This window comes from Cnephaeus nilssonii (assembly GCF_951640355.1).
Source record: "Cnephaeus nilssonii genome assembly, chromosome: 11".
NCBI lineage: Eukaryota > Metazoa > Chordata > Mammalia > Chiroptera > Vespertilionidae > Cnephaeus > Cnephaeus nilssonii.
Genome location: NC_137082.1, coordinates 35,844,609 through 35,870,157, shown reverse-complemented (window position 1 = coordinate 35,870,157; position 25,549 = coordinate 35,844,609). Strand labels below are relative to the sequence as shown.

Below are 25,549 nucleotides of genomic sequence, written 5' to 3'. Positions count from 1 at the left end.
GGTGAGGATATTGCTTTAGCATATGTCTGAAATTTTGCTGCCTGTGGATTCCTCTAAGACAGTGGTCGGCAAACTCATTAGTCAACGGAGCCAAATATCAACAGTACAACAATTGAAATTTCTTTTGAGAGCCAAGTTTTTTAAACTTCTTCTAACGCCACTTCTTCAAAACAGACTCGCCCAGGCCATGGTATTTTGTGGAAGAGCCACACTCAAGGGGCCAAAGAGCCGCATGTGGCTCGCGAGCCGCAGTTTGCCAAACACGGCTCTAAGATTTTTATGGTTTCCCATCTTACGTTTAAGTTCTTTATCCATTTTGAGTTTATTTTTGTGTATGGTGTAAGTTGATGGTCTAGTTTCATTTTTTGCATGTATCTGTCCAATTTTCCCAACACCATTTATTGAAGAGACTATCTTGACTCCTACTCTTGTATTCTATTTAAAATTTGATTTAGAAATCTTGCCTCAATGTGAGAGAGATTGAGCAATATAGGAGAGATTGATCTGTAGCTTTCTGTCTGCAGTTAGTTTCAGCTTTTGATGCTCATACTATATTTGTTTCATAAGAAAATTGGAAAGTTTTCTTTCTTTTTGTATACTGTGTAACAGTTTCAGATCATTAGACTTAATCTGTTCTCTACAGGGTTAATAGTGTTTCCATTAATTCGGTACATGGCACTTTGGGGGCATTATCATATTTACATAAACCAGCAATTTTCAACCTTTTCATCTCATGGCACACTAACTACTAAAATTCTGCAGCATACCGAAAAATATATTTTTTTGCCGATTTGACAAAAAAAAAATGTGTAATTTTTTTATTCATTCACATCGGACAGCTGTTGTTGTGTTGGCTGTTGTCACTTTTTTTATTTGACAATCTAAGGGAAAAGAGGTCAGTGCCCCTGACTAAGTAGTCAGGTTTTGCATGTTTTAAAAATTCTTATGGCACACCCATTGAAAATTGTTGACATAGACAGATGTGAGCAGAAGCCTGAGTAAAATAGTCTCTTTGATCTTTTTAATTTTCTTTGTGTCTGTGGCTTCCCTTTTTTTTTTTTTAAATATATTTTTATTGATGTCATAGAGGAAGGAAGAGGGAGAGATAGAAACATCAATTATGAGAGAGAATCATTGATCAGCTGCCTTCTGCACACCCCACACTGGGGATCGAGCCCGCAACCCGGGCATGTGCCTTTGGCCGGAATCAAACCCCAGGACCCTTCAGTCCGCTGGCTAACACCCTATCCACTGAGCCAAACCAGCTAGGGCTCTTATTTCTTTCTTACTTACTTGACGCCCGATGCACGAAATTTGTGCCAGAGTAGGCCTTCCTTCCCCACTGCCGGGACTGGCTTCCCTCTGGCTGCTGGCACCCGGACCTGGGCTTCTCTCCCAGAGGGAGGCCCCGCCCACCCGCCGCAGCCAGTGGCCTGGGCCTCCCTCCGTGGGGGGCGGGAGGAGAAGGGTTCATGGGGTGATGGCCGGGCCCCTGACTAATCGCATTGCACCTGCCTTGGCTAGTCTGGCGCCCATGGGTGTCATAGCATGGTCCTGGATGGTCGTCCAGATGGTTATCCAGATGGTCGTCCAGATGGTCGTTCCGCTGTTCAGCTGTTTGGTCGATTTGCATATTATACTTTTATTATATTAGATTTTATATATTAGGATTTCCTCCCCCTTTTTATTCACTAGATTAATTAGTGGTTTAACTGTATTACTGATTTTTCCCCCAATGTACCAATTTTTAGATTTATTGGTTCTGCTAATGTTTTTCTACTTTCTCATTAATTTCTGCTCTCATCTTTGTTAATTCCTTTATTTTGCTTTCTTTCAGTTTACATTATTAGTTTTCCTCCTAACTTTTTGAGTGGATATTTAATTAATTTCTTTTTCTTTTTATTTTGATAAAGGTATTTATGGCTGAATTGTCTTCTTTGTTGATTTGATTATATTCTTTAGGTTCTAATATGTAATATTTTCTTTATTATTGTTTTCTAGAAATTTTGCAATTTTTATTTATTTCTAACCCAAGTCCAAGGTTTTGTTATTGTTTTAAGGGCCTTTGTTTTTTATTTTATTTTAAATTTATAATTTTAGTGTTGGTCATCAGTTTGACTATCCTATTGATACTCTTTGGATTTATTGAAATTTTCTTTATGGCTTTCTTGAAGCTTAATTTTTATTAATGTTCCATGAAGACTTAAAAATGGCGTTTTCTTGAATTAAAAAATAATTAAGGGATCGTTTTTTCTCTAACAATTTATTAATACACAGTATATATATATATATATATATATATGTATATATATATATTCATCTAAAATTTTAAGATTATAAAATCAGTATTTGGCAGTAATGTAAAACCATAATAGCAAAGTTAAAGATATTGTAAATAGATATTATCTTTTTTTAAAAATATTTTTTATTGATTTTAGGAAGGGAGAGGGAGAGAGAGATAGAAACATCAATGATGAGAAAGAATCATTGATTGGCTGCCTTCTGCATGCTCCCCACTGGGGATCAAGCCTGCAGCCTGGGCATATGCCCTTAACTGGAATCGAACCCAGGACCCTTCAGTCTGCAGGCCGATGCTCTATCCACTGAGCCAAACCAGCGAGGGCAATAGATATTATCTTACTAAGTGGGAAATTTTTTCTGACGCATGTCAGAAAAATTTATGCACTTTTTATACATAATTTCTGTGTGTATAATAAGGAATACTTTAGAACTTAAACTGAAAATTTAATGAAGAGTAAAATATGTAGATATTATAGATACTATAAAGTCGGAAAAACTAAATCTATACTTTATGAAGTTTAAAAAAAATGAATTTTGAAATTCTATTAGAAGAAGTGCATTGTTTTTTGTTTGTTTTTTAATTTGATTCACTTTAATAACCTGGAGTGCCAGGAGGAGGGGCTGGTTTTTGTGTGTGTTTTGTTTTGTTTTTTGTTAATCCTCACCCAAGGATATTTTTCCCATTGATTTTTTTTTTTTTCAGAGAGAGTGAAAGGGAAATAGGGAGGGAGAGAGGAAAAGAGAAACATCTACGTTAGTGAGACACATTAATTGATTGCTTCCTGCATGCACCCCCACTGGGGCAGGGATTGAACCTGCAACCCAGGTATGTTCCCTTGACCAGGAATCGAACCTGTGACCCTTTGGTGCTCAGGGCTTATGCTCTAACCGTTGAGCACACTGGTCAGGACTAGAAGAGGTGTGTCTTTTATTTAGTGTGTATACAGAATATTTTGGTTTTGGCACCAAGTATCTGCAAACAGTGCAGCATGATGTTAATTTATTTTAATTTGACATTTAAAAATGAAGGTATAGGAAGGGCTCTAATGCTTAGGGTCGCAGTTTCATGATTATTATTAAGTGAAACTGGTATATGTCCCTGAGTTTGCTTCTATACTCTGAATGCTTGTTGATGAGTGGTTTAAGATCTCAGAAAAAAAGATACTTAAAGAAAACCCTATTTTAACATTGTCTGGAGATATCTAAGTTGACTTGATAACTTGTGATATTTACATTAACTTCTGTTGCAAAAGTAGGTTACCTGTGTAATTTCTATATAATATTGTAACTTTCTTTTTCTTTTCTTTTTTTTAGAATTTTTATTTGGCTGCTACCTTGAAATATAGTCCCTAAAAATGCCAGCTTGTTTGGATGTAGAGGATGACCTGGATAAATGACAAAAATTAAGAAAGATATTTTGGTGAGTGAAACCTTATGTGAGAGAGTGGATATGGCTTGGCTTAATTCCAAGCAGTGGAATGACTGTACCATTACATAGCAAGTAAAAAACTGTTTCCTTCATCATCTAGTGTTTTGTCAAAGGTTAAGGTATGGGAGACTTCAGCATATTTAAAGAAGCCAAAATTCACCAAGTTTGAACCTTCTGTTCTTCTGGGGTTAAGAGATTGCTTAATCTTTTTTTTTTTTTTTTTTTTTGAGGAGTCCACAGACCTCCCAAGAGGTACATCGTAACACTTAAATGCATTTTAAATATCAGGTTTCCTCCAGCAATACACTAAACCCACATAGTTCATTCAGGCCTAGTGCTGTACTAGTCAATCACATGAGTCATACCTGGATTGTCAGACTTAATTAGAAATTGAAAACTGATGGCTTGTGAGCCATATGCAGCTGCAGGGTGTTTCATTTGGCCCATAGAGTATTTACAAAAATGTAAATCTCTTTGAAAATCTGGAGATTTCACTAAATATATGGATTTTTGTCTTTTCTTAAAATTCAAAATATCTATTATTTCTGGGCCTTTACAGTTCCTCCCATTGCTCCAAAGGAAAATAATAAGCTGGAGCAAAGTTGTGGGTGCTCATCATAGATGGGTATTTGAGTTTCCCATTGCTCAAACCATTCATACAGTATGTGCAAATACATTTAATAGCCAGTGTTCTTCTCTTAGTTAGTTTACCTGCCTGACTCCAATAGGTATGTGAGTTTGTGATATCTGATGTGGATAATAGTGTCTTGTCTTTTGCTCAAATGGCAGCCAAGTCAAAGAATTTGAATAGCCTGTGACAATATTTTACCGATTATTCAGCTACCTGCACCAGGTAAAAATTCTGAAGAGAAAGGACTGGTGCAGATAGCTAAATATATATAATACTAGAGGCCCGGTACAGAAATTTGTGCACAGGCGGGGTCTGGCCGGCCAGCCCCGATCAGCCGATTGGGCCAGGCTGGCCAGCCCCGCCCCCTGGTCAAACTCCAGGTTGAATTCCCTGTCGAAAGAATTGAACTCCTGGGTGAGGGGACAGTTTGCATATTAGCCTTTTATTATATAGGATGATATAAATATTTTTTTAAAAAAACTTTTTATTATGAGCAATTTTAATCATATATAAAATGGTATAAATAATATAAATAATACCTATATACTCATGATCTATTGTTAACCAAAACATTTTGTTTTGCCATATTTGCTTAATGTATTTTCAAGTAAATTACAGATGTCATGAAATTTCACCCCTAAATGTTTCAGTATGCATCTTTTTTTTTTTTTTTTTATAAAATGTAGTAACAAATGCCGAGGCACTGTCACATTGCTAAAGGAGTTTTTCTTTTTTTAAAATATATTTTTATTGATTTCAGAGAGGAAGGAAGAGGGAGAAAAACATCAATGATGAGAGAGAATCATTGATTGGCTGCCTCCTGCATGCCCCCCACTGGGGATTGAACCTGCAACCCAGGCATGTGCCCTTGATCAGAATCGAACCCAGGACCCTTCAGTCCACAGGCCGACACTCTATCCACTGAGCCAAACCAGCCAGGGCTCAGTATGCATCTCTTAAGAAATGATAAGAACATTGTCCTGTGTGACCACAACAACATTATTATCACACCTAACAAAATTAGTAATAATTTCCTAATTACCCTGAAAATGTGCTTTACATCTTTTTTTCAAACCAAGATTCAATAAAGGACCATACACTGCATTTGATCTTTAAGTCTTTTAAGTCTCTTTTAATGTAGAATAGTTTTATCTACCTTTTACTAAGAGGGCAAGCCAATTGTGCTACAGAAATCCTATATTCTAGATTTGTCTAATTATTTTCTTGTGGTGTTAAATTGTTCTTTTGTCTCCTGTTAAAAACTTGCTAGGTTCAGTCAGCCTGCGGACTGAAGAGTCCCAGGTTTGATTTCAGTCAAGGGCACATGCCTGGGCTTTGGGCTCAATCCTCAGTAGGGAGCGTGCAGGAGGCAGCCAATCAATGATTCTCTCTCATCATTGATGTTTCTATCTTTCTCTCTCTCTCCCTTCCTTTCTGGAATCAATAAAAATATTTTTTAAAAAAACTTGCTAGATTCAGGTTAAACATTTTTTGGTAAGACTATTTCATAGGTAATGCTGTGCATTTCATACTGTACATAATTTCTGGTTGTTTCTGTGCTAATGATGCTAAGGTTGAACATTGTGTTCAGGTGGTGACAGTTCTTCCATTGTGAAGTTATTTTTCCCATTGACAAGACGAATCTGGGATGATACTTGGACATCCAGTTGTGTGTCAATTTTTCACATAAAATTTTATCTTTATTAATGATTCTTGCCCGAATTATTTTATTAGGGATTTCAAAATTATATATTTTTAAACGATATATTTCTTTTTACATTTAAGTTGGCATTCTTCTATAATAAAGAGCTTTCTTTCATTAACTGGCGCTATTTAGCTACCCTGAAATGATTTCATTATAAATCTATTTTATTCTACCTTGGAAATATAGAATAAATAATATACTTACTTTTAAATTTTCTCCTGAATATCACATTTTTTTCTTAGATTCCTCATAAAAAATCAAAAGAGCTCCAGTAAGAATTGAAATCAATAGGTAATCTAGAAATTTATAATGTGGGTGAGCAAGATAACTGGTGTTTAATCTTAGCAAACCCAGAGAAATAGAACATATTATCTTTTGATAGATAACCATAAGTGACCAAATGAGTCTCTTGAGATAGCTATAATCTGTTTTCTCTCTCTAAGAGTTGGTTGCTGAACTGCATGTCAAACTCAAAGGTTAGTCATTATTTTGATATGAATTCTTTATTAATAGATTTTAATTGGAAACTTTTCAATGAAGTTATCTAAAAGAAGTTACTTTAAAAAGTTTTTCTGGAAGCAAGGTCAACAATTTTTTTCATAGACTTGTCTTTCAATTTCATGTTTTTTTTAAGCATTTGTGTAGTGCCCCATAGGTACTGTTAAACTGGTAATTCCTGAATTTAAATTAGCTGACTTGTGTGTCTGCCAATAGAGAGTTTTTCAAATCTTGATACACAGCCTTATACCATGACCAGTCACCTCTTTAGAAGACTGTCAAAGTCCAGGTTTTTTAGTTGGTTTCCTTCTTTCCAATTAAAGGTTCTTCTGGAAAACGTTCCTTACATTTTAAATTCTCTTATTACAGTTGTTTCAACTTTGGATCAGTTGCTAAATAGCTACTGTTTTTCATGCAATTTAAGCAATCACTTTTTCTTGCTGAGCAGCAGCTTTTAAACCCTAAAAATCTCTTTAAGCTTTGTTTATTTACATTTAAAGTTCTTTAAACTCTGTAAAATGCAGATGGCAGTTGACTAAGGGCAGTGGTATTTCTAAAGGATTTTCTGAATGCTGTTGTTTCTTAACTACCCAGATCACACTGTTCCTTATTAATAATTACAATACCAGACTATAAGGTGCTCTGATCAAATGTCAAAATTTCCCCCCATATTTACTTATGACATAGGACTTCTCCTCATCCCCCATAAGATTGCTTAGATTCATTTTTGAAAAGCATTTGCTCTTGAAGTTTATTGACTATTTCAAAAAACAAAAGTTAATACTTTTTTCCATTTATTCAAATAATATAACCATATTACAGCATATTTAGCTGTAATATTTAGCCTAGCACCATTAGAGAGAGGGAAAGACAGACAGAAGTATTGATGTGAGAGAAACACATCGATTGGTTATCAGTTGCCCCCTGCATGTGCCCCGACTAGACCGGTCTGGGGAGGAGCCTACGACCGAGGTACGTGCCCTTGATGGGAATCAAACCCAGGACCCTTCGGTCCGTAGGCCAACGCTCTGTCCACTGATAGAGCAAAAGAGGAGGGCTTTAGAAACCTTGGCTTCTCAGAAACTTTTGTCAGGACAGGAGTAAGGCAAGTCTTGGGGAACTCCCTGTGTTGTGGGGTCAACCAAAGGCTCATATAAATTCTCAAAAAATACTTGTTTTATTTTCTTATGATCTCTTGCTCCCTCCTCCCCATACTCTAGACTTACAAAGAGGTAGCATCCTATATAATAAAAGGGTAATATGCAAATTGACCCTAATGGCAGAACGATTGGGAACGACCAGCCACTATGACGCTCACTGACCACCAGGGGGCAGATGATCAATGCAGGAGCTACCCCCTGGTGGTCAGAGTGCTCCCACAGGGGGAGCTCCACTCAGCCACAAGCCAGGTTGACAGCTGCGAGCGCAGCGGCAGTGGTGGGAGCCTCTCCCGCCTCCTCAGCAGCATTAAGGAGTCCTACTGACCTAAGCTGTCAGTCGGACATCCCCCGAGGGCTCCTGGGCTTCCAGAGGGATGTCTGACTGCCAGCTTAGGCCCACTCCCTGGGGACATCCCTACTGGCCTAAGCTGGCAGGTGGACATCCCCCGAGGGGTTCTGGACTGCGAGAAGGCGCAGGCTGGGCTCAGGGACCCCCCTCCTCAAGTGCACAAATTTTGTGCACCGGACCTCTAGTATAACATAATAGACATATATATAAAATAAAAAGAACTATGGATTCTACATTGTTGATTATATAATTATGCATTACCATGCTTTTTCTGTATTCTCTTTTCAAAGGTTTTCTTTTTGTCCACTTGGCACATGCTTCTGGAATAATATTCACCATGGTTTTGGATGACCTTCCAAACTTAGAAGACATCTATACTTCCTTGTGTTCATCAACAATGGAAGACTCAGAGATGGATTTTGACTCTGGACTAGAAGATGATGACACAAAAAGTGATAGTATTTTGGAGGATTCCACAATCTTTGTGGCCTTCAAAGGAAATATAGATGACAAAGACTTCAAATGGAAATTGAACACAATATTGGAGAATGTGCCCAATTTGTTACACATGGGTAATTTGCTTTAATTACTTTTGCCTTCTAAGTATTTGCCCTTCTGTAACTATCTTGAGTTTTACAATGTAAAATTTTGCTGTACTGGTTTGAAAGACTCATTTTAATTGTAAAGTTGGAATTTTAGGATTTTTTCCTTTTTTTTTTTTTAAGAAATGCTATTGTGTTTCTTTTAAGTTCATGAAGGAATTGAACTTAACATAGCAATATGTAAATAACCTGCTCTAGTGGATAGGAGTTAGTCTCAAAACCCAAATATATTTATTGTTTCTAACTCTCTGGCCTTATGTATAAAATGAAGAGTTTAGACTGGATCTTTAAGTCTTTTACTCCATGGTTCTACTTAAAGTATGCTTGAAATTTGTTTTCTTAAACTTTAGATCAGAGGATACTGAATCCAGCCATCAGCCTCATGTTATGGCCCACTTTCATTTTTTTGGTTTTTGTTTTTTAATTTTTTGATGTTTGAGTTTCATTGCCAATGCTTTAAAGTTTTAAATATTTTACATAAAAATCCATATTTTGCATTTGTCTGTAAAAATGGAAAGATCTGATAGCTTTGAGCTCTCCCTCTGCCCCAGATGATGCTGAATAGCACCAAAGGCAGCCCCTCACCTCATCACAATTTCCATCTGATCTCTTCACACATTTAGATTACCTGTCTTGGTCTTGTGGCCATTTGTGTGTGTGGGTTTTTTGGTGTTTTTTTTGTGTGTGTTCTTTTGGCAATTTTGCACTTTATTTTTTATTTATTTATTTGTTTGTTTAAAGTATTACATATGTCTCCTTTTTCCCCGATTGACCCCCTCCCCCTTATTTGTGTTTTTGAATCTTAGTTCAGATGTTCTCTATCTTTCTTGGTTGGACAATTATCTAATCCCTTCAGACATAGTGCAAAGCCTAGGTTTTATCTTTCTATCACAAATCTTGATTTGATCAAGTGCTCATTAGCTTTTTTTAAGCGTGGGTTTTTTTTCTTTTGAGATTTGATGTCAGGAGGGAAGATGCTGTGTTGTTGTTTTTTCAAGTACTTTTTTAGTGTGTTGTGTAAGATTTCTTTATAGTTAATGTATTATTTAGCATAGTATTAGGGGATTTTTTGTGTTAAAGTTGCAGTTATTACCGTCATTGTCACCATAATCACAGTCATAGTATATCATTTTATAAGGGCCCAGCTGGGCCTGAACTTGCTCATTGCTCTTAATTACCCACATTTTTTCCCTTGTTTTTAAATAGTTGAGTCAGTTTTTTCATGGCTTTTAAACAAATTACCAAACCCTGACCTATGCAGTTATTAGATTATATTCTTGGTGCAAAAATGTATTTTAAGTCATATCTTCTCAAATATGATGGAACTTTTAAAAACTTTTGATAAATGTAGCTACGTATAGACAAGGATTTTTCTGAAGCCAAATCACAAGTAGATAGATAATGTCATAGCCTATTTGATGTTTGTCTAGACCACATACAAGATTCCAATACTCTTCAGATTAGGAAGAAGACCTGTAGCATCTGTACTCTGTGGAAACAGGATCCCAAGCTTCCTGCCTTTTGCTGTTTAGAGGCATAAGTGTCATGGAAAGGAAATTGACCTGAGAATCAGAGCAGGATTTTAATGCCATCTCTGATGCTGCCAGGTAGCCACAGGATCATGAGCCAATCACTTAGCCTTTCTGGGCTTCCGTTTTCTTGCCTGTAAAATAGACTTGAACTAAATATTGCCTAATTCTTTCTAAATTTCTGTGATTGTATTATCTCACTGCTCTTAGCAAGTGATCTCTTTTTCCCACATTAGAACAAGTGAACTTCATGTCTGGGTAAGTTAACTCTCAATGTATAATGGTTTTGGATTTGGCAGGGGCTTTAGGCAGCATGTAGGCACTTTCCCCCATCCATGGATATTTCTTATTTTGAGAACAGATATGCCCACAAGTCCACATTTCCCTTTTTTTTTTTTAGTCCTCGCCCGAGGATATTTTTCCATTGATTTTTTTTACGGAGAGTTGAAGAGAGAGGGAAAGACAGAGAAACATTGATGTGAGAGAAACACATCGATTGGTTGCCTCCTGCATGAGTCCTGACCAGGGCCCAGGCCAGGGAGAAGCCTGTAACCAAGGTACGTGCCCTTGACTGGAATTGAACCTGCAGGTCGACGCTCCATCCACTGAGCCAAACTAGCTAGAGCAAGACCATTTTCTTAATATTGAAATGTATAACTGAATAGAGGATACAAAAGATTTAACTTAGCCGAGTTTTAACAAAAGGGAAAATTATTTTGTCTGGCGTTGTTGAAAAAAAAAAAAAGGTTTTTAGTCTACTAACTGGTCCTGGGATTTGTTTTTCCATCTGTAAAATATAATTACAAACAATATTACCTCCTCAATTAGTTAATTTTTATATCTTCTTTTAAAAACATGTCCTGAAGTTTGCATTGATTTTTCAGACTTGCTGAAATGTAATGTTTTTATATCCTAACTGAAGCTTGGTTGTCAAATTTATGTTGTTTCCCCCTCAGTTTCATGTGCTTCAGTAGAAATTGTACTCTTATTTAAAGTAGGTAAAGATTTAAAAATCAAAGACATAAAGAATCAAGACTTAAGCCCTCCTTAAACTGAAACATTTATAGGACATTGTAAGATATGTTTGCTCTCTGTCTCTATAATTATCTTCCACAGGGATGCTCAGTGAATATTTAAATATGAGTATTAAAATTTCAGATATTTTATTTGAAGAGGTAAAATTGCTCAACCTTTTTTCTTCTTATTATTTTTCCTTTTTCTGCGTAACCTTTTTATTTTATTTTATTGATTTTTTACAGAGAGGAAGAGAGAAGGATAGAGAGTTAGAAACATCGATGAGAGAGAAACATCGATCAGCTGCCTCTTGCACACCCCCTACTGGGGATGTGCCTGCAACCAAGGTACACGCCCTTGACCGGAATCGAACCCGGGACCCTTGAGTCCGCAGGCCGTCGCTCTATCCACTGAGCCAAACCGGTTTTGGCTGCGTAACCTTTTTATAAGTAAATTTACTAGTGACTTTTATAGTGTTGTTTCTTTAAATAAGCTGCAGATTCCTTCGTACGTATTCAACAGTTGGCATATCTGCTAATTGAATTTTTATAGAATCTCACTTGAAATTGGAGACTTAAATGTTCTCAGTTTCTCAGTTCACATACATTAATCTGAGTCCAGAATAGATATTATTCTATTAATTTAAACTTAACCTCTCTCTTCTCTCATATTCCTTACTCTATTTTACTGCTTTCCATTTATTCAGTAGCTATGGTGTAGTAGGTACTGTACTAGGTTTTGGGACATTTTATCTCATTTAGCACTCACAATCTCTAAGTAGTTTTTTTCATGATTTTAAAGAAGAGAAAGGTAATTTTCAGAAAGATCAAATAACTTGTTCATGGGCACCCTGATGCTAAGTGGCAAAGTTAATATTAGATTTGAAGTCTGACACCAAAGCCTAAGCTTCTTAGCTACTCCAAGGCTAGTGCTTTGCCTGTTCTTTTATATTTTTGTTGTTGTTTGTTTCATGTCTTCTAGTGGCTAAAATATTACTAATATTATTCTCTTTCTTTCACAACCAAGAATCCAGCAAGCTAAAGGTACAGAAGGTGGAGCCCTGGAATAGTGTGCGTGTGACATTCAACATCCCCCGAGAAGCAGCGGAGCGGCTACGGATCCTGGCTCAGAGCAACAACCAGCAGCTTCGGGATCTGGGGATTCTCTCCGTTCAGATTGAAGGTGCCCATCTAGACCCAAATCATAACAACAGCAGAATGTGGCATGATTTCCTGTGCTGATTTAATCCTCTCCTCTTCAGTTTTAGAATGCCAAGTAACTTATGTAACCTGTGCTTCACATTGTAGCTAGCACCTTAGGATAAAGAGGAATTGAGTCTCTAGTTGGGTCCTGATGCTTCAGCATCTGTAGCCTCGGACTCCATTCCCATGGCTGATTTTGACTGTTGACCTATCATACTTTGATTTTACTGGCATTCTGACCAGAAACTGGTTTGTCTTTTGAAGAATATCTAATTTCAGTTGCTTCCTTCTACCAACTAAGCCTTAGTTTTTATATCTTTACTTACCTAACAGAGATTAGGAGACCCTAAACAATTCTTTTGTAGTAGTACTCATTTTTCAAATACTTTGCCAGAGTGATCTTTTAAAAATGAAAATATACTGCATAAACACACACAGCTTAAACTTAAATCCCTGCTATGGCTTGCTGTTGTTCAAAAGACCAGATTCTTTATTATGACCTCAGGCTTAGCATGGTCTGAACTCTACCGTTTTCATCCAGCCTTATCTTGTACAACTCTCTCTTTGCTGTGTTCCAGCCTTTCCAGCTTGCTTTTGGTTCCTTGAATATGCATTTCTTCCTCCTGCCACAGGTCCTTGGCATTGATGAAATATTGTTCTCTATCATTGTCCCTTAAACACCTCCTCAGCCTTCCAGTATCAGCTTACATCTTCTTGAGGATGTATTTTTTGAACTCCTTGACACAGTCATAGTTTTTTGTTATGTATACTCACCAAAGTCTGGATTTTCCCCCCTCAGGTCACACTTTTATTAGAGCAGTTATTTGATGATTGTTTTGTTCCGCTATAGTCTGCAAGCTCAAGTAGGATAGAGAGCATGTCTTGTTTGGCTTACTGTTGGATCGCTGCTTGACTGTACATATTTTAGGTTCTTTGGTAGATATATGTTGAATGAAACCAAGGGAAGCACATATATAATGGCAACACTTTGTTTCAGCGCTCATAATACAGTGCTAAATAAAATATGGTCCTTGTTTTTATGAAATCAAAAGGAGTTCATGACCTTGGTGAGGCAAACAAACTTGTGAAAGGTGTAAGTACCAAGTGTGGGGAAGCACAAAGGAGGTTCTATCTTTGAGTGCCCAGTGAACCAAAACCATCTCCTTCCCTCTTATGTTGATGCAGGCAGGTGGCAACCAACGTTTTCAGCCTTCCCTTCCACTGGTAGGCCAAGCCTTCCTGACACTGTGCTTGCTTAGAACCTAAATGCTCCACAAAACCTCAGCAGCTGAGCCCAGCCATTGTTGCTCAGTGGTTGAGTATCGACCTATGAACCAGAAGGTCACGATTCGATTCCTGGTCAGGGCTTGTGCCTGGGTTGTAGGGGGTGTGCAGGAGGCAGCCGATCAGTTGTTTCTCTCTTACATCGATGTCTCTTTCCCTCTCCCTTCCTCTCTCCAAACATCAATAAAAACATTTTAAAAGAAAGAAAGAAAAGTGGGGTTTAACATCATTTGATAAATGAAGGAATAGTGGCTTAAACAAGAAATAGTTTATTTTGAAAAATTTTGGGTTGTCTTTAAAAGGATTCAGGAAAGTAAAATCAATTCACAGCAATCTATAGGATATAGTGAATTTTTAGGAAGAGTGGAAGTAAAACAAGTATCCTATCTAATAAAGAGGGAATATGCTAATTGACCATCACACCCTCACAAAGATGGTGGCACCCACAGTCAATAAGGAGGGAATATGCTAATTGACTGCCATGCCCTCAAAGATGGCAGGCAGCGCCCAGTCCTCTCAGCCCCGCCGAGTGCCTGCCTCCGGAGTCCCCCAGTCCCCTCAGCCCCCCAGCCGCCCAGGGCCAGCCCGAGGTGCAGGCAAGCCTCTGATGGCATCTGCCCAGCTGCCCAGGACTGCCCAAGGCACAGGTAACCAGGGCTGGCCAGGGCTTGAGCTGCCAGCAGTGGCAGCAGCAGAGGTGTGATGGGGGCGTTGCCTTCCCCTGATCGCCGGGTCATCTCAGACCACCCCTGAGGGGTCCTGGACTGTGAGAGGGGGCAGGCCAGGCTGAGGGATTCCCCCCTCCAGTGCATGAATTTTCATGCACCAGGCCTCTAGTTGGATATAATAACACTATATTGACTGTTTATAAGCACATAAGCACATGTGCTCTGTAAGAAACACATAAGTGAAAACCTCAAATGTTTGTGGTCTCTGTTACCTATTTACCTGAGTTAAAAGGGCTTTTTTGGTAGTGTTTTCCACTGGAGAAAGGAAACACCAGTTTCTTTTAGTCAGACCTACTTCCTACAAGTTCTTAAAAAGGTAAGATGCTGGCTCCCCTTTATTGTTATAGCCATACATTAAAACGTAAGTACCAGCAAAGAGGCAAAATAGATAACATTTCTAGATATTATTAAATTCACATATTACAGAAAGAAGGGCTTTAACTTCTTGGTAACGTGTATCCCTGGGGATCTCCTTTCTCTCTCCACATTCTCTGAGAACTCAGGAAGGAGGGAAAGTGGTGGCGGCAGCTGTTGCTTTTGTGAAACTGGTAGTAAGTTGATGCCTTTGTAAATTGTAAGGGGAGGTGTAGCCACTGTCATAGTGTCTGCTGCAAGGGTGGAGGGACAGGTTGTTCCCTGAACAGTCTGTTCTCCAGTGAAGAACACTCCTTGTACCTTCCCTTTTTTGAGTTTTGGCCAGGGAATTGAGGAGACATCTTTTTTGAGGGCATTTTGTGACCCTTCTATAAATTCATGGTGATTTAAAGCAGAAGTCTGCAACCATTTTTTGTAAAGGGCCAGAGAATAAATTGCTTTGACTTTGTCACAACAACTCAACTGTTGTAGCACAAAAACAGCCATAGGCAATGTGTAAATGAATAAGTGAGGCTATGTTCCAATAACACTTTATTTAAATAAACAAGCAACAGGCTAGATTTGGCCCATAAGCGATAGCTGACCCCTAACAGGCAAGTTTGGGAGCCAGTAGTGTTCTCTACGTGTTGGGGTTTTTTTTGTGTGTGTGTGTTTTGAGATGTGTCTTTATTGATTTCAGAGGGAAAGAGAGAGAGAAACATCAATGATGAAAATCATTGATTGACTGCTTCCTGCATGTCCCCTACTGGAGATCAAGCTCGCAACCCAGGCAGAATTGAACCCGGGACCCTTCAGTCTACAGGCTGACGCTCTATCCACTGAGTCAAACTAGCTAGGGCTCCACATGTTTTTTGTTGTTTGTTTTTTTTTTTTTTGAGTTATTTTAATTTTATTTTTTTAATCTTTATTGTTCAGATTATTACATTTGTTCCTCTTTTTTCCCCCCCATAGCCCCCCCCACCCAGTTCCCACTCCACCCCCTGCCCTTACCCCCCCCCAACTGTCCTTGTCCATACATGTACAATTTTTGTCCAGTCTCTTCCTGCATCCCCCACACCCCTTCCCCCCGAGAATTGTCAGTCCACTCCCTTTCTATGCCCCTGATTCTATTATATTCACCACTTTATTCTGTTCATCAGATTTTTTATTCACTTGATTTTTAGATTCACTTGTTGACAGATAATGTATTTGTTGTCACTTTGTTGTTCATAATTTTTATCTTTACCTTTTTCTTCTTCTTCCTCTTCTTAAAGAATACCCTTCAGCATTTCATATAATACTGGTTTGGCGGTGATGAACTCCTTTAGCTTTTTCTTATCTGTGAAGCTCTTTATCTGACCTTCAATTCTAAATGATAGCTTTGCTGGGTAGAGTAATCTTGGTTGTAGGTTCTTGCTATTCATCACTTTGAATATTTCTTGCCATTCCCTTCTGACCTGCATAGTTTCTGTTGAGAAATCAGCTGACAGTCGTATGGGTACTCCCTTGCAGGTAACTAACTGTTTTTCTCTTGCTGCTTTTAGGATTCTCTTTTTGTCTTTTGCCCTTGGCATTTTAATTATGATGTGTCTTGGTGTGGTCCTCTTTGGATTCCTTTTGTTTGGGGTTCTCTGCGCTTCCTGGACTTGTAAGTCTATTTCTTTCACCTGGTAGGGGAAGTTTTCTGTTATTATTTCTTCAAATAGGTTTTCAATATCTTGCTCTCTCTCTTCTTCTGGCATCCTCATAATTCGGATGTTGGTACACTTGAAGTTGCCCCAGAGGCTCCTTGCACTATCTTCATATTTTGGGGTTCTTTTTTCTTTTTGCTTTTCTGGTTGGGTTTTTTTTGCTTCTTCGTATTTCAAATCTTTGATTTGATTCTTGGGATCCTCTAGTCTGCTGTTGGATCTCTGTGTATTATTCTTTATTTCAGTCAGTGTATGCTTAATTTCTAATTGGTCCTTTTTCATATCCTTGAGGGTCTCACTATATTTCTTGGAGGTTTCTAGAAGATTCTTGAGTAACCTTATAACCGTGATTTTGAACTCTATATACAGTAGTTACTTTCCTCCATTTCTGTCATTTGTGACCTGTTTCTTTATCTCCGCATTTTGGCTGCTTCCCTGTGTTGATAGAGTGGCTTTGTGTGCTAGGTGTTCTATAGGGCCTAGTGGCTCAGTCTCCCCAGTTACCTGAGGTGGACACTCTTGGTGCACCCCTTTGTGGGCTGTGTGCACAGTCTTGTTGTAGTTAAGCCTTGATTGTTGTTGGTATCACTGGGAGGAATTGACCTCCAGGCCAATTGGCTGTGAGGACCAGTTGTGTCTACATCGGGAGAACTTCTGTGCTGGAGACACCCTTATGGGGCAGGACTTGCTTCAGTGGGGCTTTGGCGCTTACTGATTCTGCCCCCTGAGTGTGTCTGTTATGGATGTGAAGAGTTGTAATCTGGATGGTCTCACTCTGACCACTGGGTACTCTGGCTCTTGGATCTCCAAGGAGGTGCAAAGTCAGCCACTGCCTGAGGCCACCCAGCAGGAGCTACAGAGAGATCTGCAAATCCTCCTCTTTGTTTAGGGTTTGGAGGTGCCCAGATGAGGCCCAGCTATGAAGCAATGCAAGCTGCTGTGGAGCCTTGGGTCTTCTTTTGGAAGCTCTGGGGCTCTCTGACCCAGCTGCAGTTTGTTAGATTCCAAAAGGCCAGGCCATTCATAATGCAAAAGCTTCTGCGCACAGTTTGGGTGTGGTGGTAAATTGGGTGGGTGGGCTCTCAGGGAATCATCAGGGTGGAGCAAACAGCAATGGCTGCCCATCAGCCCTGCCTCTAAGAGGCTCCCAGGTCTCTGTGTCCTGTGGCACCGTGCAGAAACAATGATTGCTGCAAGCACCTCTGAGAGAAAGCTGCCCTCGCATTCCGGCCTGATGCCAGACAGTCCAATTTCTCCCTGTATGTGGTATGAGTCTGGGTCCCCAGAATCTCGCCCGGAACTGGAGTTCAGAGCAGTCAGGAGCTTGTATCTCCCTCCCGATTGAAAAAAGCAACAGCGTACCCAGTTGCCAGCCCCTCTCACGCGCCTCCGTACCTCCACACTTCCACACCTCCGCACCTCCTACCGGACTCAATGCACTTTTCTCTTTCCTTCTAGTTGTAGAATTTCCACTCAGCCAGCCTTCCCGTGGTTCTGGATGATATTCGTTTTGTCTTTTAGTTGTAGTTTTGATGTGGTTGTGCACGGCAGCAAGTTCAGGTGTTTACCTATGCCGCCATCTTGGTTGTCCTTGTTGTTTGTTTTTAATAAAACTTAGCAGTAGTTACATGTAGTTGGCAGTTAGGGGAATAATAGCAGTATAATGTGGAAATTGTGTTTATTCATATGTGATTGTTCCTGGGCAGGTGAACTAGAATAGTGGGACTAGAAGGATAACTATCCATAAGGGGGCTAGGGGGAGCCTTTAGTTCAGCTGCTGCATAGGTGGAAGTCCTTTCAGCTTTATTTTAAGAAAATTAAAAATGAGAGCTTACACTCCAGTATACGTTCTCCAGAAGTGCACCCCCCAGCATTACATGGCTCTCGGCTTGTGACAAGTTTCATTTCCTCCTGTGCCTGCCTTAATGGCAGTCCCACTGGCTCAGAGCACCACTGCATCTGCATTATCTTAGCACCTTTCACCAGGCATTTCCACTCTAGTGTTTTGGGGCATGTTATCTCTACCAATTTTTGTTTTTATTAGAGCTCTGGTTACAGAGCTGCATGAGTTTTGAGTTTGCCCCAACAATGTTTTTCTACTAAAACCTGTTATTTTCAATGTGAGATTTTATAGAATGGGAGGTTTTCCAGGAATGCATTTATCATATAGAAAAATGCCTATAATTCTTTGTAAGGTTATGATAAGATGACTCTTCATCATATAGTTAGTAAATAGCTAATGAGTACCTACCATGTGCCCGGCACTGTTCTGTGTATATAAAGGGCATAACTAGGGTGGACTTATAAGTTATCATCTTTGAGAGTAAAATAACTATCCTGAGAGTAAAATATCCTGAGACAACAGATATAAAGAAACTAGGACAGACTTATGGTTACCTTTGTATAGTGATGGGGATGCAGACAAGAAAGCAAGTAAATAAGTATTTACATGGGATGTGCTCTGAAGAAATAGCAGAATGTTCTGATAGGGTGACATAACATTGGATAAGATGGTTAGAGGAGGCCTTTTTGGGCCTGTGACACTTAAGATTACGTGAAAATTGAGGCATTGACTTAATGTGAGAATAGTGTAGGAAACCTAGGCAGAGGGAGCAGCATTCTCGAAGATCTTGAGGTGAGAAGCAGGTTTGTGTACCCAAGAAGCTAAAAAAGTGACACAAAGGCTGAATCCTTTTTATTGAAGGAGAAAATAGTGTAAGTTTTTAAGGTTAGAGACATAGGCAAGGGCCACATCTGGGCTGTCCAGTATAGTAGCTACAAGCTATATATGGATATTGAGCACTGGAAATGTGCTTTAAGTGTAAAATAATACTAGATTTTGAAGATTTAGCTCTCGCCCAAAAGAATGTAAGGTATCTCATTAATAATTTTTATATTAATTGTATGTTGAAATAATATGTTACATGTATTGGGTTAATAAATAAGTATATTGCAGTTAACTTCAGTTTATTTTTACTGCAGCTTCTAGAAATTTTTAAATTACATATGTTGCTTATATTATATTTCTGTTGAGCAGCATTGGGCTAGATAGATCATTAGAGGCATTGTAGACCCTATTAAGAAGTTTGACTTGCATTTCTAAAGCAGTGAGAAGAAATGGAGTAGTTTTAAGTAGAGAAATGACATGATCTGATGTCCATTATAAGAACAGTACTCTTTCTGCTTAGGATGTCCTAGCAGGATTGGTATATTAATAGTCCTTTCCCTTTATTGGAAACCCTCAAGATCTATATTTTTCTCTTTTATTCCTAATTCCCATAGGCAACTTAGAGCATCTTTGTAGCCCCTGGTGATTGGTCTCTCTCTCTTCCTTTTTTTAAAAATTTTTATTTTTATTGATTTTAGAGGGAGGAAGGGAGAGGGAGAGAGAGAAACATCCATGATGAGAAAGAATCATGGATCAGCTGTCTCCTGCACTCCCCCTACTGGGGATTGAGCTCACAACCTGGGCATGTGCCCTGACCAGGAATCGAATCGTGACCTCCTGGTTCATAGGTCAACACTCAACCCCTGAGCCACACCGGCTGGGCTGGTGATTGGTCACAGGATATTTGTTCCCTGTGACTAACCAACCTGCCTGGTTAAAACAGAAAACTAACGCACATCACTGACAAGACAGAGGAAACTATTGTGCTCTCATTAGGCACTTTTTTTTTTTTTCATTAGCTTCCTTTTAAAAAAAAAATATATATATATGTATATATATTATTGATTTTTTACAGAGAGGAAGGGAGAGGGATAGAGAGTTAGAAACATCGATCAGCTGCCTCCTGCACACCCCCTACTCGGGATGTGCTCGCAACCAAGGTACATGCCCTTGACTAGAATCGAACCTGGGACCCTTCAGTCTGCAGCCCGACGCTTTATCCACTGAGCCAAACCAGCTATGGCTAGCTTCCTTCTTTATCATCTGATTCTGTAAGGAAAGACTTGAGTGAATGAAAACTTTCAACTCCTCAGCCACAGGCCAGCTATACTTTTATTTGTCCACAAGGTGGTACTGTTCTCCAGAGTAACAGCAGTCAGAATTTTAAAGGGGTGAAGCACCCCAAAACTTACTTCAAATACTTATTAATTGATTGGTTGATTGATTGATTTTAGAGAGGAGGGGAAAGGAAGAGAAACATCCATCTGCTGCCTCCTGCACAGTCCCTACTGGGGATTGAGCCCTCAACACGAGCATGTGCCCTAACTTAAAATTGAACCAGCAACCTTTTGGTGCATGGGACAACGCTCACCCAACTGAGCCACACCAATGATAAGACCTTTTTATCATTAAACCAAGTAATATTTAAGTTGCCTCTAACTTTAGGTTACACTCAATTGGAACACTTCTAGTGACATTACCTACCAGGTTATTATGAGGTTCAAATGAGATAAAATTTTGTAGGCATTAACAATCCTATACAAATGTTCCAATCATCAGATAGATGTCTCAGAGATAGATTAGTAACAACCTATCTACTCCTTTTTTTTTTCAATTAAAGTTGACATACAATGTTATATTAGTTTCTTGTGTGCAACATAGTGATTAAACATTTATGTAACTTACAAAGTGATAACCCCAATAAGTCTAAAACCCATATGATACCATATATAGTTATTATAATACTAGAGGCCCAGTGCATGAAAATTCATGCACTGGAGGGGGGTCCCTCAGCCCAGCCTGCCCCCCCTCACAGTCCTGGAGCCCTCAGGGGCGGGAGGCGACCTGGCGATCAGGGGAAGGCAACGTCCCCATCACACCTCTGCTGCTGCCACTGCTAGCAGCGCAAGCTTCGGCCAGCCCTGGTTGCCTGCGTCTCGGGCCCTCCCTGGGAGGCTGAGGGCGGGTCCAGCTGTACCACGCACCTGCCACCCCCTCCACGGGGCTGAAAGGACTGAGGGACTCCAGCGGGGCTGAGGGGACTGGGCGCCGCCATCTTGTGGCTATGGGCACCACTATCTTTGTTATGGTGTGACGGTCAATTTGCATATTCTCTCTTTATTAGATAGGCTTATTGACTATGTTTCTATGCTGTATTTTACATCCCATGACTATTTTTATAACTGGCAATTTGTGCTTCTTAATCTTAGCCTTCACAAACTTTTCACCCATTCCCCCCCCATCTCCCTCCATCTGGCAACTGTCTATTCTCTTTATTGATGAGTTTGTTTCTGTTTTGTTTGTTCTTTTATTTTGTTTTTTAGATTCCACATATAAGTAAAATCATTCACTTAACATAATACCCTCTAGGTCCATCCGTGTTGTTGCATATGGCACAATTTCATTCATTTTTATGGCTAAGTTGTATATGCCATTGTATATGTGTACCACATCTTTATCCATTTGTGTGTCTACGGGCACTTAATGGCCTATTTACTCTTCATTGCATCAATTTCTCTGCTGGATATCTGTTTATATTGCAGTTATTGAAAGGGAAATGGCATTTTGCTCACAAATATTACAGTGTCCCCATTCTGTTTTTTTCCTATACACACACATACATTCTCTCTCTCTCCCCTCTCTCTCTCTCTCTCTCTCTCTCCCCCCCCCCCCCCCATGAACTGGTTGAAAATAAATATTCGAGCTCTTTGCTGATGCTATGTATCATTAATCATTGCCCATCTCTATATTGTGAGAATTGGTTATGTTCTCATGCTTCATGTAAGTAAACCTTACAGAAAACTACAACTCTTGTGTACCTTTTTTTAAAAATGAAATTTGCATTTATTCTGATGATTTCCTTTTTATAACCTGACTGTCATTTTCAGGGGAAGGTGCTATCAACCTGGCTTTGGCTCAGAACCGAAGCCAAGATGTGAGAATGAATGGACCCATGGGAGGTGGAAATTCAGTTAGGATGGAGCCAGGATTTCCTATGGCAGGTGGTCCAGGTGAGATCTCTCACTCAATTGTATGACATTTTACTCGTTGCCCTTTTTTTGCTTTCTTTGCTAACGTATGATCATTTGGGTCCTACAAGATAGGCAGGGTTTCCTGACACGTCTCTGTTTATTAGTTCAGGAAATAAAGACATGAAATCACTCTTGGGAGGCCATCTAGGATTTACAATCTTTGGGGCTCAAGCTTAAACGTAGATGAGCACTGAGCAATACAGCAAACATTGATTAAGTTCTTGAATGATAGCACCTATGCTAACTGTTGAAAATAGAAATGAATAAAATATATCCTACCCTCAGGATGTTTATAGCATAATGGAGAATGTAGTTTTCTAACTCTCACTTTTTTTAAGGCTGAGAATCTGTGAGCTAAGAGTTCTTGCATGCTTATATGGAATCTGTAGAAGTATGTAGGAGAATATGTGTTTTTATATATTTAGAGCTTGAGAGAGTTATAAATTACTTGCTACCTTTTCAAGTAAACCTGAAATTTCTTCTTTGGAGATTGAATTCAACATTCTGTGAATCACAGAATATTACAATTGAGTTGGCTCTCGCATGTAAGCTGAGGAAGCTGTGGAGCTCATGTAAGGAAGCAGTTTGCCCAGAGTTAAGTAGCAGTAGGCTTAATATCTCAGATCTAACTCCCAGTTTAATGTTCTTTTCACTATACTCGTGGCTTTCATACTTTTTCTGCTTTAGGATCCTTTATTCAAATAAACCAGAAAGGCACAGCTTCGGTGGTTAAAGCAGAGTAAGCACCTGAAACTATACCAAATCATTCACCTCCCCACCTAGCACAGCAGCTCTTGAAGAAATGGAGGAGAATGGAGAAGCTCCATTTATAAAGCCATTGTTTTGAACAGTAGCTGAAAACTTGGCCTTATAGAATAGGAAGTAGGTTTTTATCCTGACATTGCCATTTAGTGGTTACCTTAAGCTAGTTATTGCATCTCTCCAAGCAATAGTTTCTTCACCTATAAAATGAGATAATAGTGCCTGTAATCTATTGAGCTCATTCTTAAAGGAGGATGAGCCATGTAGCAAACATTTCTGAGTGCCTATTATATGTCAGGATCTGTACTGTTGGACTATTGTGGGGTACCATATAGTAGATGGAAAATACCCAGCCTGGTACCTATAGTTGGAAGTCAGTAGATGTAATTCTCCATAGAAATCTGAGCATTTGGTTTTAAGGCAGCATAATGAGAGATTATAGGTGGCACTGTTGCCACTAGTGAAGAATCGGGGTCAGAAGAAGAGTGGGAAGAACCTAACCAAGTTGCATGTAGTTAGTAAAAGAATGAATAGAAATAGGATGAGATTCAACCTGGGTTCTAGTCTCGATTCCTGGCCAAATGACAATATTTACTGGCTTAGTTTCCTGTAAACATATTTAATTACTAGAGGCCTGGTGCACGAAATTCATGCATGGTGTGTGTGTGTGTGTGTGTGTGTGTGTGTGTGTGTGTGTCCCTCAGCCCAGCCTGCACCTTCTCCAATCTGGGACCCCTCGAGGGATGTCCGACTGCCCGTTTAGGCCCGATCCCCAGTGGGGACAGTTGGACATCCCTCTCACAATCCAGGACTGCTGGCTCCCAACCGCTCGCCTGCCTGCCTGCCTGATTGCCCCAAACCGCTTCTGCCTGCCAGCCTGATCACCCCCTAACCACTCCCCTGCCAGCCTGGTCGCCCCTAACTGCCTTCCCCTGCTGGCCTGGTCACCTCCAACTGTCCTCCCCTGCCAGCCTGGTTGCCCCTAACTATTCTCCCCTGCAGGCCTGATCACCCCCAACTGCCGTCCTCTGCTGGCCCGGTAACACCTAACTGCCCTCCCCTGCCAGCCTGGTTGCCCCCAACTGCCCTTCCCTGCAGGCCTGGTCACCCTCATCTGCCCTCCCCTGAGGCCTGGTCCCCTCCAACTGCCCTCCCCTGCAGGCCTAGTCCCCCCCAACTGTCCTCCCCTGCATGCCTGGGTTCCCCCCCAACTGCCCTCCCCTGCTGGCCTGGTCCCTCCCAACTGCCTTCCTCTGCCGGCCCGGTCACCCCTAACTGCCCTCCCCTGCTGGCCTGATCGCCCACAACTGCCCTCTCCTGTAGGCCATCTTGTGGCGACCATCTTGTGTCCACATGGGGGCAGCCATCTTTGATCACATAGGGGCAGCCATCTTGTGTGTTGGAGTGACCATCAATTTGCATATTACTCTTTTATTAGATAGGATGTCCTAGAAGCAATGCTATGTAGATCGCTTCCAGCCTTAAAATGTTAGGACCCTGTTAAACTGATGCCAGCACACAAATTGCAAGCTCTCCTAGTATCTAGCAAATAGTTCTCTTAACATCTGGCTGGTATCTGGAAAATAGCAGGCATATTTATTAAGATCTCTGAGAAGTGAGTCTAAATTATAGCAATATATGTAGTTTATTGTCAACATAAGAAACTTAGAAGCTTTAGGTTGAAATTAAGTTAGATTTAGTGAAGGCCACTGATTGTGATATAATATGAATTTTCAGGAATAATGAATTGGTAATGATCTGTAGTCACAGTAACATTTTAACTCCTAATCTTTCTTTACTGCCAAGCATATTTCAGGCATGTTTTTCTCTATTGTCCATGGGGACAATGGATGCAAACAAATTTGATATTAGTTTAAGCAGAGGAATTTTTCTAGGGAAAGTGACCTTAGTACCCTATAAAACAGTAATAAATGACTTTAGAATTGTGTATCTACAATGTATTAGATTGTAAATTTTTCTTAGCACTACTTTCTCTATTGGCAACAGTAAGTTAACTGATAAGCAGAATACTTTTGTAATTAAAACCATATCCATAGCCTGTTTGGTTTTTTCCCATAGCTTTAGAGAAGCTCAAGATTAGTGAGGATTCCATAGTAGTCATTTTGTCATGGTTTCTCAACCTTGTCACTATTAATGCTTTAGGCTGATAATTCTTTGCTGTGGGGAGCTGTCGTATGCATTGTGGGATGTTTAGCAGCATCCCTGGCCTCAACCACCAGATGCTAGTACAACATGGCACTTTTCCAGTAGTGCCAACGAAAACTGTCTCCAGACATTGGTAAATATTTCCTGGGGGACAAAATGTTTTTCCCCCCAAAGTTGTGAACCATGGATTTAGTCCAAATTCCCTCTAATATTGGAATGTATTTT

At 39.8% G+C, this 25,549-nt stretch overlaps 1 protein-coding gene across 6 annotated transcripts in view; it reads left to right on the top strand.

Annotated features, from left to right (window-relative positions):
• NCOA6 (nuclear receptor coactivator 6) overlaps positions 1–25,549 on the top strand; it is a 100,177-nt gene that overhangs the window by 29,561 nt on the left and 45,067 nt on the right. For all 6 annotated transcript variants that reach the window (XM_079783615.1, XM_079783614.1, XM_079783613.1 and 3 more), the window contains 4 exons: positions 3,616–3,721; positions 8,364–8,645; positions 12,245–12,400; positions 22,253–22,375. In XM_079783615.1, the coding sequence (XP_079639741.1) occupies positions 8,411–8,645; positions 12,245–12,400; positions 22,253–22,375 (514 nt within the window). In that variant the 5' untranslated portion in view covers positions 3,616–3,721; positions 8,364–8,410. The remainder of the gene's footprint in view (positions 1–3,615; positions 3,722–8,363; positions 8,646–12,244; positions 12,401–22,252; positions 22,376–25,549) is intronic.